The 13,117-nt window shown below is 48.5% G+C and overlaps 3 protein-coding genes across 3 annotated transcripts; 2 read left to right on the forward strand and 1 right to left on the reverse strand.

Moving 5' to 3' along the window:
* Positions 1–503: 503 nt before the first annotated feature.
* KY384_001451 (uncharacterized protein) lies at positions 504–1,044 on the forward strand (the record flags this gene model as incomplete). The annotated part of the gene is made up of 2 exons (XM_044809981.1): positions 504–632; positions 700–1,044. 2 exons carry the CDS (start codon positions 504–506, stop codon positions 1,042–1,044), a joined length of 474 nt encoding a protein of 157 aa, XP_044672993.1.
* Positions 1,045–1,266: 222 nt separating this feature from the next.
* KY384_001452 (uncharacterized protein) lies at positions 1,267–5,562 on the reverse strand (the record flags this gene model as incomplete). Its single annotated transcript, XM_044809982.1, has 4 exons — positions 1,267–2,781; positions 2,827–3,292; positions 3,347–3,532; positions 3,581–5,562. 4 exons carry the CDS (start codon positions 5,560–5,562, stop codon positions 1,267–1,269), a joined length of 4,149 nt encoding a protein of 1,382 aa, XP_044672994.1.
* Positions 5,563–8,230: 2,668 nt separating this feature from the next.
* Positions 8,231–13,060, forward strand: KY384_001453 (uncharacterized protein; the record flags this gene model as incomplete). The annotated part of the gene is made up of 7 exons (XM_044809983.1): positions 8,231–8,529; positions 8,588–8,728; positions 8,779–9,544; positions 10,005–10,158; positions 11,287–11,298; positions 11,350–11,556; positions 11,610–13,060. 7 exons carry the CDS (start codon positions 8,231–8,233, stop codon positions 13,058–13,060), a joined length of 3,030 nt encoding a protein of 1,009 aa, XP_044672995.1.
* Positions 13,061–13,117: the final 57 nt, after the last annotated feature.

Raw genomic sequence — 13,117 nt, forward strand, 5'->3', positions numbered from 1 at the left:
GACCCCCCCTTGAACTTTTCGACCGCAAGCTCGATTCTCAGGTAGTGTATATCAAAATGTTGCTCATGATCATGTCTGCTCTGTAATCGATTCTGAAGCTTCCCAGAGTCTCATAGCGTCTTGTAGAGCCGCAGAAAGAATTAAAAGGATGACGCCTAACGTTTGTCAAATTTCTCGGTTTCTGCTGCGGAGATTTGCATTGACCCCTCGAATAACGGCGATAGTATGAATAATACGCGACCGGTATCGTACTTACACGGACCTTTCGCCTCCCGAGGGCCTCCCTAGCCCGCTCTTGCCCGCTTAAACTTTCCCCTCATTCTTCCACCAAAGCCGTGCCCGCGCAGAACAATCGACTCCAACAAACTACGCTCCCTCATTGTTATTACTCTCTGTACAACCTCGGAGAGAGACCATACTTAATAGTGTAAGTGAATGTGGATCTACAAGCCCAGATGGGTGATCAAGTGGTCCGACAGAGTCTGACAATACCTCCTGTCTAGATGCTTCCTCAGAGACTCATCACGAGACGGCCACTGATTCGAACCCTACGCTCACCTGCACGTCTCCCAGTCGCATGCCGGTCACAACGACGATGGCTGAGCCAAGAAGACGTCGATGATCCTGGGATGGTAAGTCCAATACCTTGTCTAATGCAATACTCCACCCTGCGCCGTGGCTGATATTCTCTCTCTCCAGAATGGCGGCTACCAGAACCCACCTCCCATAATCAGACAGCACCGTGACCCCTATGCAGATTGGTGGGACAAGCAGGAAAGACGCAATTTCGGTGAGCCAGTGCACGAAGACAACGATATACTAGGCATGTTCAGCCCGGAAGACTACAATTTCTACACTGCGCCGCAGACGTTCGGGCTCCTTGGATGTTTCGTGGCAACTTTTGTAGGAGCCTGTATGGTGGTGAAGAGGTTTTACCCAGATAAGGTCGCAGTAGATCGGGGATACGAAGGCGGGTTGGATAGGGAATTGGGAGGACCTGGAGCTGTTTGGGCGAGAACAGAGGATGGGGTTGATGAGACATGAGCATATTATTATTATTTTGTTGTACATTGGCGGGCTATTGCAATCGAAAGATCTATATCATACATACCATCAAGTCTGCAAGGCTAGACTGCCTGAACGTTTCTATCCGACAGCTTGAGCGCCCTTGCTATGCTCTGTCCATAGGATATTAAATACCACCACCTACCAAACAAGAAATGAACGCTGCATTAATTCGTGACTGGGCGCAAGGGAAAGCACAAATCACCGTCGCGGAAGATTTCCCATCATCCTCCCACCTCCTGCTAAGAGACTCTGCTTCACGATCATCTCTGCAGCAGCCGCGGCTGCCAACCTCTCTTTTTGCCGGGACCGATCTTTGAGGTACCTTTCAGCTTCTGACCTCATTCTCAGGATCCTAAGAATCATATCGTCACTCGGCTCAGCTTGCGCTTCCTTCCATTTCTCCTCTTTAGCTTTCTTCATTGTTCCAAGATTCCTTGATAGCATTATACTTTTAGACCTTCTACTTGTACTTGGAAAGCTGATTAACCCGGCCGCTCCTCCAAATGCTGGCGATGCCAGGGATGGTGGGGCCGACAGACGGTTTCTCTTGTCTTGTTGACGAGCAGCAGTTGCACTAGCCATTCTTTCTGAAGTGCGAATGAGATTCTCTGTGGTATCGAAATAGAAAAAATTTAGCGAGGTGACATCAAAATATTTTGGGCTTCGTAAAACTCCTAGTGGCACGCCATTTGCTTCGCCGGTCTCTTCGTCTACGGCATGGAAGAAATCAAAGAGGTACTGCAGCCATTTGAAAACAATATCCATCTCTTGCTGATTTAGCTGCTGCTGACGTGAAGGTTTGTCTGAAAGGGGAGGGACCAATAAAGACTCGATGGTGGAAAGGACTTCTTTCCAAAGGCGAGTCATCACCATGATCATCGAGGAGTTTGTGAGAGTTTGGTTCATGATGGCGAAGTTGTCATCGAAGTATGCGAACAACAATTTGAGAGCGTTAGTAGTCTCCGCCTCCGAAAGTGGCTGTTGTTGTGTGGGTTGGATTGCTTTGATATTCTTGAAGTATGATGAGACGGAAGAGAGCTTGTCAGAAACATTGGCCAGGTTTATGCCCTTGGAGAGTAGACTTTTGAGCGTACGAAGTGAAAGACAATGGGTAATGTATGCGGAAAGCTTGTCGGTGATCATTCGAGTCATGTCTCGCTCAGTCCTTTTGATTGTCCGGAAGGCTTTCCCAAAGTAGAATTGGATATCGTCCCTCTCGCCCTCCATGCTGACCCTCAAGAGAATGCGGCCCTTCGTATCAAGATCCAACCAGTATTCACGGGGTAAGAAGTCGCCGAAGTGAGAAGGATCCAATTTCAATGATGCTCGACCCACACAGTCATGATCCCCCATAGCATCCCAATCCCAAACAGTGGCGACGACATTGAGAGGCCCTTGCGTGGTGATATCGACCGTCTCATCCCAGCGAGGATTGAGATTGCGGTATATGATCCTAGTTTTGGCCAGCCGCTTCTGATACTCATCCCCGAGAACTACATATGGATCACTGTATCCGCTCACATCGCAAGCTTTCAGATCTTCCGCCTCTACTATCTTGATTGTGAAGACATAATTGCTGGCCTTTCTCTGACGTTGAGCAATAGGAGGTGCGTGCTTTCGAATCACCTCTGCACAAGCGTCAACGTTTACCTCATGTTCCAGTTTGTCGAGCTGTTTGGCTGCGAAATTTACGTTGTTGAGCTTGACGAAGGACTAAAGAATGTCAGCCATTACGGGTTTTGTTGCATCTTAACTCACCTCCGGATAAAATTGAAATGGCTCAATCTTCTCCTTGTTCTTCCAAGCATCCTTAGCCATAGCAATCCATTTGTCTTGCGTGCTTTGACTTTTCGCGGCCTCTTGCTCTGGAGACAGTCGGTCCATTTCTCTACTAAATCTTTGCTCCACAATTTCGCAATAACGTGCCACACCTATACCTACGACTTTAGCAGCAGCAGTCATAAATTTTGCGTATTGTAGATCGTCATCCCAATTCAACTGTACAATCCGGTCAATGCTCTGGTTGAACGAGCTGAATATGTCGATGACAGAAACACTATGACGTTGATCCTCTGTAGGTATCTGCCCTTTTTCTGCACGTACTGCGAAATGGTCTTGCTTGACAGCTTGATCTACCCAGTCTGTGATGGTCTCTTCAGTCATACTGATCCATCGCCAAACAAAGTCTGCCAATAGGCCTTCAACATGAAAAGCAAACGGTACGCTATCACAGTTAGATAAGCTCAGTCTCCTCAACTTATTGCTATGCATGACTCACTCTGGAAGAATTCTACTATGAAGCTGCCTTATCTCGACGAGCTCCCCGTATAATATGAAGCCATCCTCTACTGCTATTTCCTCATCTCCCTGCTTGCTCAACATCATGATTCGCTCGACGATACCTTTGGCATCCTGCGCGTACAGAGGTAGTATTGTCTCTATTAGCGCTGTCAAAGGTGTGACACTGAGAAACCAGTCAGCATAAACGAAAAGGGCCCATTTGAGAACCTACCCCAATATTGCAGGATTCTTCTTGAACCGCTTCTCTACTCGCTGAATGATAGCAGCTACTGCCTTGCCAAGATCTATTACGTGAATGAATTCCCAAGCATACTGATCATTTGGGACCTCCTTCTGAAGAAACTCGCGGTAGATCTCGTATGCTCGCCCGGTCAGCCCTTCATACATCTGATGACGGTATTCACCCATCTTCTCACTTGATTCTGAGAAATTTTCATCCCCATAGATATGTTCCTCAAGCACGAGGACTATCGAACCTATTGGTGGGGCCTTCTTCTCATAACACAGCTGTAATTGTTCGAAAAGATCGCGTAGCAACGCCATATGCAAAGTCCCCAGAGTCTTCTGGAAAAGAGCAGTATCAACAAGCAGCCACTTCTCTCGATCTTGAAGTATAGACACCGACAGCGATCGACCTTTACCCTTTTCTGGTGACGCCTTGACGAAATTGAAGGCTGCATCAAGTTTATCGAGTGAGATCTGCTGGTCGACAAATTTCTCACGTACAACGTCGAGGAACAGTAACATCCTTGAGATAGGAGGAATACGCCATCTCAAACAGATCTCGTTGAGGAGGTCAGTGGACTGCTTTGAGAGAAGCTTGGTAGAAGTCGAAACATTTTCAGTCCCTGCCGGCAAAGATGCCTCGTCATCAAGGTCACAAGTCAAAGTCTGTGCAAGTACAAATCTGTAGAATGCTCGGGTGTCCGGTGGGATGAAAGTAAATACATCGTCACCTTCTAAGGACTGCGCATTGTGTGACTTTACGCTAGCACCATAGCCACTCATGTCAACTGGCTGGTCGATTACGTACGGTGACCCATCTCTACTATCAGTCCTACGTAGAGACTCTGGGTAGTCTGAGCCTGGGCCTGGGCCTGGGCCATGACCATTGCTAAGGTGAGAATTGAACTGAGAAAGATTGCCAGAAGGACTTTTAGCTAGCTCAGGATTTGACTGAAGGATCACTAAGACCATCTGTGAAATGTCTTGTGCCTCACCCTTCTTCCATTGATCGTAAGCTTCGTCAAGGTCAAAATCATCTGGCCCGAGAGTGTAGCGTGAGCCCACGTTCAGGCATGTCTGGTAGGTTTTCAAGTCTTGTAATGCAACTTGCTCAGTCCAGGAAGACTTGTAATTATCAATGTCCGATTGCAAGGTCATACCCCTCTTGCCGAAAACTCGACCAACCACCTGCACCAGCGCCATGTCCTTAACTTCATAGCTAAGAGGAACAATGGTCTCGACCGTCGATGATGCACCGATGCCACTGCGTGAAGAGTTTGAAGAGAGGTCTTGGTCATTAGACAGTAGCTTGCTCTCGAGGGTCGCCAGGCGACTGCTTAATTCCGGACGATCGCGAACCCAGTCATGATCTTTCAGCACCAAGCTAACTAGCCGTACGAACAAGGCCACATGTCTATCAACTAGTGACTTCCAGCCATCTTCACCCGCTCCCTTGCCTTTGGACATCTCTTTTGTGGCATTCGAAAAGAAGATCAAAACCAGGTCCTCGACTCTGCGATCCTTTTCCATGCGCTTCTTAAAATTCGGTTCGGAAAAGGCATTGAAAAAGGCCGCGAAGGAGCGCTTAACTGTGGAGTCATTGTACTCAGGTCTTTTCTCTTTCCCCATCAAAACCCCTGTCAAACGCTTGTCCAGCTCGCCCATGAATCCATGCGGAAAACGGGTGCTTTTGGAGTCACGCACAAGGCTGAAATCCCTCATTAGATCGTTGATGGATGTGGAGGAGCGCTGTACGGGTGCCGGCGGCGCCGATACATGCTGAAGGCGCTTTGCTCGAGGCTGAAGAAGATAGGCGAGATATGCGACTCGAAGTGTGTAGAGGTAGGCATCGTTGTGGGACAGGGGAGGTTTCTGCACGTGAGAATCTTCTCTGGAGAGATGTCCATTGCCCTGATGACTATCTACTCGTCTGCGTATACCTCGAGATTGCGTAGAGGATGTCGACATCACAAGCGCTCAAGGCTTGACTGTGGCCCTTGTGGAACCTGCTGCCCACTGGGAGAAGAGGAGGCAATCATGAGCTTCAAGGTAGTGACAGACGACAGAGGCAGGTCTTGATGAGTCCTTCCTTCCTCAGTGTGACATATGTCCGTGATCGTTGCCGTATTGATCGAAGCTCTTTCAGTGAAGATCTATCATAATCTAATGCATCGTCATAGCTCTGAAACACCACCAAGGATCCTGGCCTCGACCAATTTAGGCTATTCTACGCGCTAAGTCCGACCCAGCCCTGGCCTCTGCTAGGACCGCCTTTCTTTGAGATGATAGAGGCAACCCTATGCAAAGCAGATATTTCAAAGGTGATGCGATTTGTAGTATTGAAAGTTTGTGTACGTCATGATCTTTTCCATGCGCTGCTCTATCAAAGGAAAAGCCACGCAGTCCTGAACCCTCACATCTACACCCCTTAAACAAGATATCCCCAGCTCGGAGCCATTGCTTTCATCCTACCAAATGTGCTATGCATCCGCCGGATCAGTATTGGCCGCAAAAAAACTGTGAGATGAATTGGTCTTTGCTGGCCCGAGTGATACCGCTTTCGCGCACCTCATTGCCATCCATATGTCTGCCCGCTAAATACCTGCAGCCCTCATTGGCGCACTTGGCTTGATAGTGCACAGTCACAGTAAATGTATGATGCGCTGAACCTGGGCACGAACGACCGTTGATGTCCCAGGGTATTGGACGGACCATAACATGATGATAGCATCTGACCCCTCACCACCAAAGCTCTTCCGATACCGGCTCGTGATTGGTATCCATACTCCTCCGTTTTTCAAGGTCGAGCATCTCGTAGGAGACAACATAGGCATTTTCGTCCGCGTCCTCGATGGAGAGATCGAAGCTAGATGGCAATACTATCTCATTTCATCTATCATCAATCTCTCATTCCTCGGACAGATCGTGGTAGCTGCTGCCGTCACAGCTTTTCGGAGCCTCCAATACCAATCATCTTGCGATCACAAACCTGGGCAGTATTGACACCGTGATAACTGGGATACTGACATATCCAAAGGGTCGGGGCCAACCAAATCGTATACAACAATATGAGTTTGGCCTGAAAGCTCCAAGAATTCGTCGAAGAGAGCGTCTATTTTCTGACGAGCAGTGTGCTCTTGATGCGGACTTGGTCATCGCAGACATACCAACCATGTGAACATTCAGCTCTTTCGTGCAGCCCCAAAAAGCTTCGCTGACTCACTGCTCGCTCAGGTATCGGGCTAAAAGAATACAGAAAGGTAGAGGCAAGGAGGGTGGAGCTGAGAATGGCGGGCAGTTGAAGTAAAAACATTTGCAACTGCCAATCTATTACATACAATTAAGAGTTACTACCCTTACTCTTGGATTTACTACTCATACTGTCACAAGCGACTCGTTCACTTCTTCTGCGTAGCCGTTGTCCAGGCGTCCAATGCCCTGGATGGTGATTCATGCACGACATCCATCGGATGTTGCCGCCTCAAGTCCGGATCCTTTAAATTATTGCTGCCTCCTAGCTCCAAGTAATGATAAGTTCTACACCGATAGAGCCGAGATAACTATATCTTCACGTGAAGTATCACTTCGTCGTCGAGCTGTGGCAGTCACTTATGAAGTTCATGTCAAAGCTCACTGTCCCCGATATTGTTGTCAATCGTGTCAATGCCGATGCTGCCGTGCAGTGAATTTAGTCCAAAGGTACCAATGAACTAGGGAGCCAGCTTCCAGACCCCTATGGACCCTGCTTCATGAAATGGAAAGGCAGCTCCCATTGTTTCGATTCGCGGGCTGCGGTGATGTAAGCGTTGAGAGAGTTCGAGCTAATGGCGAATGGCGCTAGTGGCCCACTCCCCACCACTTAAATTTCTCTTTGCATTTACACTCTCTTTTCCCACGCTTCCACCACGCACTGCAAACCATCCACAACCTTGCTTGTTTCGTCGTCATTTGGTTGTATTGCCGGTGTTATCCATTGGGAGTAATTATCGCAGCATTCTTCAGCACTTGTTGGTCCTTGAGTCCAAGCGTCTTCATCTGGTGAGTGAGCTTTGCCTTGATGTCACTGCTCAGATCCTACCCTGTCATACCTGTCCTACCTCACAGAGCATTACTCTACTGCAGTCACCGCCTTCAGCTGCGTTGGCCTGCCCCAGATGTCAAGTTGAGAGACCTGATTGACGGGGGTTCTGCCTATTAATGCGTTAACGTCATTGATCGCCAATTCGCATGAAGGCTTTTCATTCACGCGAGGTTTCCTCCAAATCCAACACTTTACTTATGACGTTGCGTAAGCTCTCTTGCTAACAAAACGGTGTCCAGTCAGCGAGTCTTGAAATTTTCTGCACTCCTCCTACGAGACCTCCACGATCGCGCTTTTTCGCATCTCCATAGACCTCACTACGTTGCACTGTACACTTCCTTTGACAGTAGATCCTCCTCTGGATCCAGCGTTGTCAAGTCATCTCAAAAAGATTCTGCCATCACCCGTCGAGCTCGCAGTCACTTTAGCCACGATAATTTGAGCTTTTGGATCTTATCTATAACGTCAAGCCAAAGTGCTTTCCTGTGCAACAAGCCTCTCCTTTAGCAGTCAATTGTCTAACAACTATACCTTTCTGTACTCCAATTTATCATAATGAGCTTCCAAAATTACGAAAATTTTCCGAGCCAGCAGGGTGGTCCAGATCCTGGTGTCGCAGCCGGCGGACCTCCTCCTCAACAGGAGCAGATACCTGGAAGCGCTGGTGGTCAATATGAGAGCTCCGGAAACGGGCAGCCCTCGTCTTCAGGTGGCCAACCACAAGATGGGGAAGCGAAGACGACACTTTGGATGGGTGAACTTGAGCCTTGGATGGATGAAAACTTTATTCGCACAGTTTGGTACAACATGGGTGAGAGTGTAAACGTAAAAATGATTCGAGACAAATTTTCTGGGTAAGGAACCTATTTCGAGTCTTCGTGGACTCCAGCCAACGTGTACTAATTACAGCAGCAACGCCGGCTACTGTTTTGTCGATTTCGCAACTCCTGCCGCTGCAGCTAAAGGACTGACCTTGAATGGTTCTGTCATACCCAACTCTCAGCGCCCTTTCAAACTAAATTGGGCTTCTGGAGGAGGTCTCGCTGATCGAAGGTAAGCCTCCTAATAGACAACATGATGTTCGAAGCTAAGCTAGCCAACAGCAACGACCGCGGACCGGAGCACTCTATCTTCGTTGGCGACCTAGGTCCGGAAGTGAATGAATATGTACTAGTTTCGCTTTTCCAAAATCGATTCCCGTCCTGCAAATCTGCGAAAATAATGACCGACCCCATCAGCGGTATGTCCCGTGGCTATGGGTTTGTGCGATTTTCCGATGAAAACGATCAACAGCGAGCTCTGTCCGAAATGCAAGGCGTATATTGTGGAAACCGTCCCATGCGCATCTCAACTGCAACGCCAAAGAACAAGCCTGGCGGTGGAGCACTTGGACCTATGCAACAAGGTGGAGGCGGCCCTGGAGGACCGCCAGGACCACAGATGGGCGGGATGGGCGGATACCCACAGATGGGCCAGCCTGCTCTTGGATTCTATAATCAGCCGCAACCTATGAATCAGTTTACCGATCCCAACAACACTACTGTCTTCGTTGGCGGCTTGTCAGGGTATGTCACAGAAGACGAGCTTCGCTCATTCTTCCAAGGCTTTGGCGAGATCACATATGTCAAGATTCCGCCTGGAAAGGGTTGTGGTTTCGTGCAATTTGTACAACGACATGCTGCCGAGATGGCCATCAACCAGATGCAGGGCTACCCCATCGGCAATTCTCGTGTACGCCTCTCGTGGGGTCGCAGTCAAAACAATTCCGGACCAGCAGGCACTCCCTATCGACCCGCACCACCACCTCCGGTGTTCCCTTCCATGGGCATGCCACCTCAACACCCCTATGGTAATTTCGCGCCCATGAAGGTATGCCGCCCTTTGCTTTTGGTGACGTCGAATGAATGCTAATTCCCCAACAGTAAGTGCTTAAAAGATACCCTATGTTTTCTGCATTTTGGCGGTTCCTAGGCTCGTGACATCTCGAAACTTTCGCATGCGACTTCGCTTCTTCCTGAAGGTCCTTAGAGGGCAAATTCTGAGCTTAGCGTTGACATCAAAGAGCACGCACGCGGGAGGCCTTTTGCAAAAGCACTCTTTTCCTTTACTATATTACATGCGAAGCTTGCGATCGTCAGAAGTCGTTATTCAATCAGAGGAAGATCGGACGGCAGAGGGTACGAAATAACGACTTCTGACACTTTCATGTATCTATCTCCGAACCTGCTCATGATCTTGGTCTTCTCAAGATGATTTCCAGTCCTTTTTCCATGCGTTTGACTGTGGCCTCACGTGTTCTTTTTGAACATTTCCTCCGATCCGTATCAAGTCGTTGAATATCGAAGTCTTCGCTAACGATGGCACGCAATCTAGCCCCTACGCAGCCCACACCCATCCACCTGAGAATGCCAACAATGTTCCACAAGGCCCGCCTGGAGCTCTTTCTCCAGACGTTCCAGGTCCTGCTGATGCGCTTCCGATCAGTCAGCTCAACGAGGATTATTTGCGCAGGCAGCAGAATATGCACGACAGGCTGGAAGCCGAAAGTCGAGGATACGATTCTGTTTTCTCTCAATGAACCTTCCGGGTAACGTCCCATTTCTTCGATAATTCAATATGAACTGTACAAGGTAAAGGCCGATTGCAACAAATTGACCGAGCATACTACCATGGTACGTGATCTACTAGAATCCGTACGCTCGTCAGTGACAGGGCTTCCGGAGTGCGAAAACGAGTTGGGAGATAGTAAAATGAGTCTACTCCTTTCTAGCATAGCAGGTGGTGGTGGACAAGGCAAGGTTATTGAAGAAGGGGGTTCCCAGAGGAAGTTCCAAGACTCATCTCAATTTTTGTGGAAAATTTCGAGACATCGTTTTGGTGGAAATATGCCGCAGCGATATAGTGTTTCCCCAATGGTGCTTCTTTTCACTGATGCTGAGGCACCATACATAGCGCCTTCCACTCTTGGAATTTTCAATGCCCTTTAATGTATCACCCAACACTAAACCACTCATCATTTTGGGCTTGCCTGCTACTTTCAAGCAACGCCAATTGCCTTACCACGATCTTACGCCTCAGGGATGAGGTACCAAAGTTGGGACGTGCTCCTCTTTTCTGAAGCGGGAGACACAAAGACGCCTATCCAGGAATTTCGAACGGTCTGCGAAGCCATTCAGGATGCGTGTGTGTAGAGTCTACTGTTATGATATACCTACTTGCCTCTGCTAACGTCACACAGCTGCCGGCCCTCCGTCTTCCCCTACGCAGCTCACTTTCTTCAACATTGTCACTCGCCCTTTGCCGATGGTCTCATGCTACATTCCAAGTCTATCGATTGGCTGCCCCTTTCGTATCTCTATCTATACATGGAGCCCACCCATAATAACAGAGGTTACAAAGTCTATCGTTCCTGATGAAAAATTGGTGGTCTTCGAAGCAAGGGTACTTATCGATGGCACATGCATCTCGTCCGCAAGAAATCCGTCCAATGCAAGAGGCTACCTTGCTGATTCTCGATGCAGTACTTGTCTTCTCGCAAGAGATTCTACATGGCCTCAGATCATCGGTAGGCCTCTTGCTCCGATCTCAACAGTGACTGCTAATTTCAATAGATACCACCTTAAGTAGGTCCTATGTTGATGTTCCCATTGCCAGAACGCTGCTCTGATCTTAAGCTTTGATAGGCGACAAAAACGGCAAGACTGATCAATTGCGTTTCCCAGCATTCCATGTGCAAATGCTTCAGCAAACCTGGATCGACCCCTCGGAACCTATGGGAAGGATCAAGCTGATAATTTCAGAAGGGCTGCAGTCGTTCGGGACTTTAGAGTTCAAGAAGAAGAGAAATGTGGCTATGTTCTCGTTTCAGCATGCCCCTTTAGGTCAGTTATCACCTTTTATTTTCTATAAAGTTTGCTTGGCTTAATCAGATCAGCACTTCTTGAGGATGTTGGAATTGCCTGGCCAAATCCAGGCATGTGGTATCAGAGCATGCCACATCCCGAGGACTATATCTCGCCAACAAAGATGCAAGTCACGGATCCTACCATACATGCCCATTCTCCTCGTCGAGACAATGTGAAAATTGTTCCCCTACCAACCCTTTCAAGTGCTTCACAGCGAGGGCAACCAAACACTACCGTCGATGTTTCTATTAGGAATGTTGCAGGTACACGACCAAAAGACTCGTTAACTCGCCCTGGGGCACACATGCCGGATCCTTTCATAGACGAGCCGAAGACTTATGGACCAAAGCTGTTGTCATTCTCTGATGGAATTCGTACTCTTCAGAACGCCCATGCAAATTATGCGGGCTTCAATGCGATCAACCGTAATGCAGCCTCATCAAGTTCACATGATGTGTCGATGCCAGATTATTCGCGATCACACTCGCCAAATGAAACGAGCGAGGCTTCTCGCATACCGTCGCACGCCAGCACTGCCTTGCATCACCAGATTCAGACCTCGTATCCTACATCTATTAACAGTCAAGCTGGTAGCCGTTCGCTTTCCGAGTGGGAGCATGCTCTGGCCGGTCTTGGGCCTGTGCCGGATTCTGCTTCGCACAAGATCAGTCAAGTTGCGGAACAAAACACCATCATTGAAAAACTGACGGGTAAAGAAAGCCTCTCAAAGGCACCAATTGGCCGTGAGGTTGCCACTCAGCCACCTGGAGTGGCGACAAATGAATCAAGCCCAGAGAGGATCATCACAGGAGGAATTCTAGCGCCTGCTAATACAAGAGCTGGCAGCGTGGCTGACACTCCACCCGGTGCTAGGCGATCATCGGCTTCCAAGCAAGCCAGAGATGCTTCATATAGCGGCAAGCAGCGTGTGACGTCTATCACAACGAAAGAAGATCTTGCATCGTCGAAATATTCCATACCCCGAGAATCGAAAAAACTTAGTAAAGGCTCACGGAAATCAGCACAGGGAGTACTAGAACATACCGAGGAGCTAGCGACCGCAGAAGAGAACGCCCATCAGAGAAGTTACTCAAGTGAGATGCCATCTAACGGCATTCGAAGCAAGAAAGAGGGTAAAGCTATGAATTCTATGACTATCGAGATGGACGCTCCCCCAAAACGTCAACATAGCCTTTCTCAAACCTTAGCCCTTGGTCACGACAAAGAGAATCTTACTGTTGAGGACTCAGCCATTCTGCCGGCTGGGGACTTAAAACGAAGGCGGCTTACTCCGGCAAACGAGCGAGAGAAAGGCTGTTTCTCCAAAATGGGTATTAGCAGTGGTAACAGAGCAGCTGGAGTGGATTCTCTCGAGAGCAGCAAGTCAAGTTCGCCGGTAAAGCACAATGATGTGGACTACCTAACAACGGAAGGCGTGATGACACGGGCTTTTGCTGGATCCTTCGACAGTAACCTTTGAAGGGCGGATAGATAAGTCAGAAATGGATGGGTTGGATGCACATTGTTAGATCAAGCT

The sequence above is a fragment of the Bacidia gigantensis genome, assembly GCF_019456465.1.
Source record: "Bacidia gigantensis strain McMullin 20006 chromosome Unknown contig_132, whole genome shotgun sequence".
Lineage (NCBI taxonomy): Eukaryota > Fungi > Ascomycota > Lecanoromycetes > Lecanorales > Ramalinaceae > Bacidia > Bacidia gigantensis.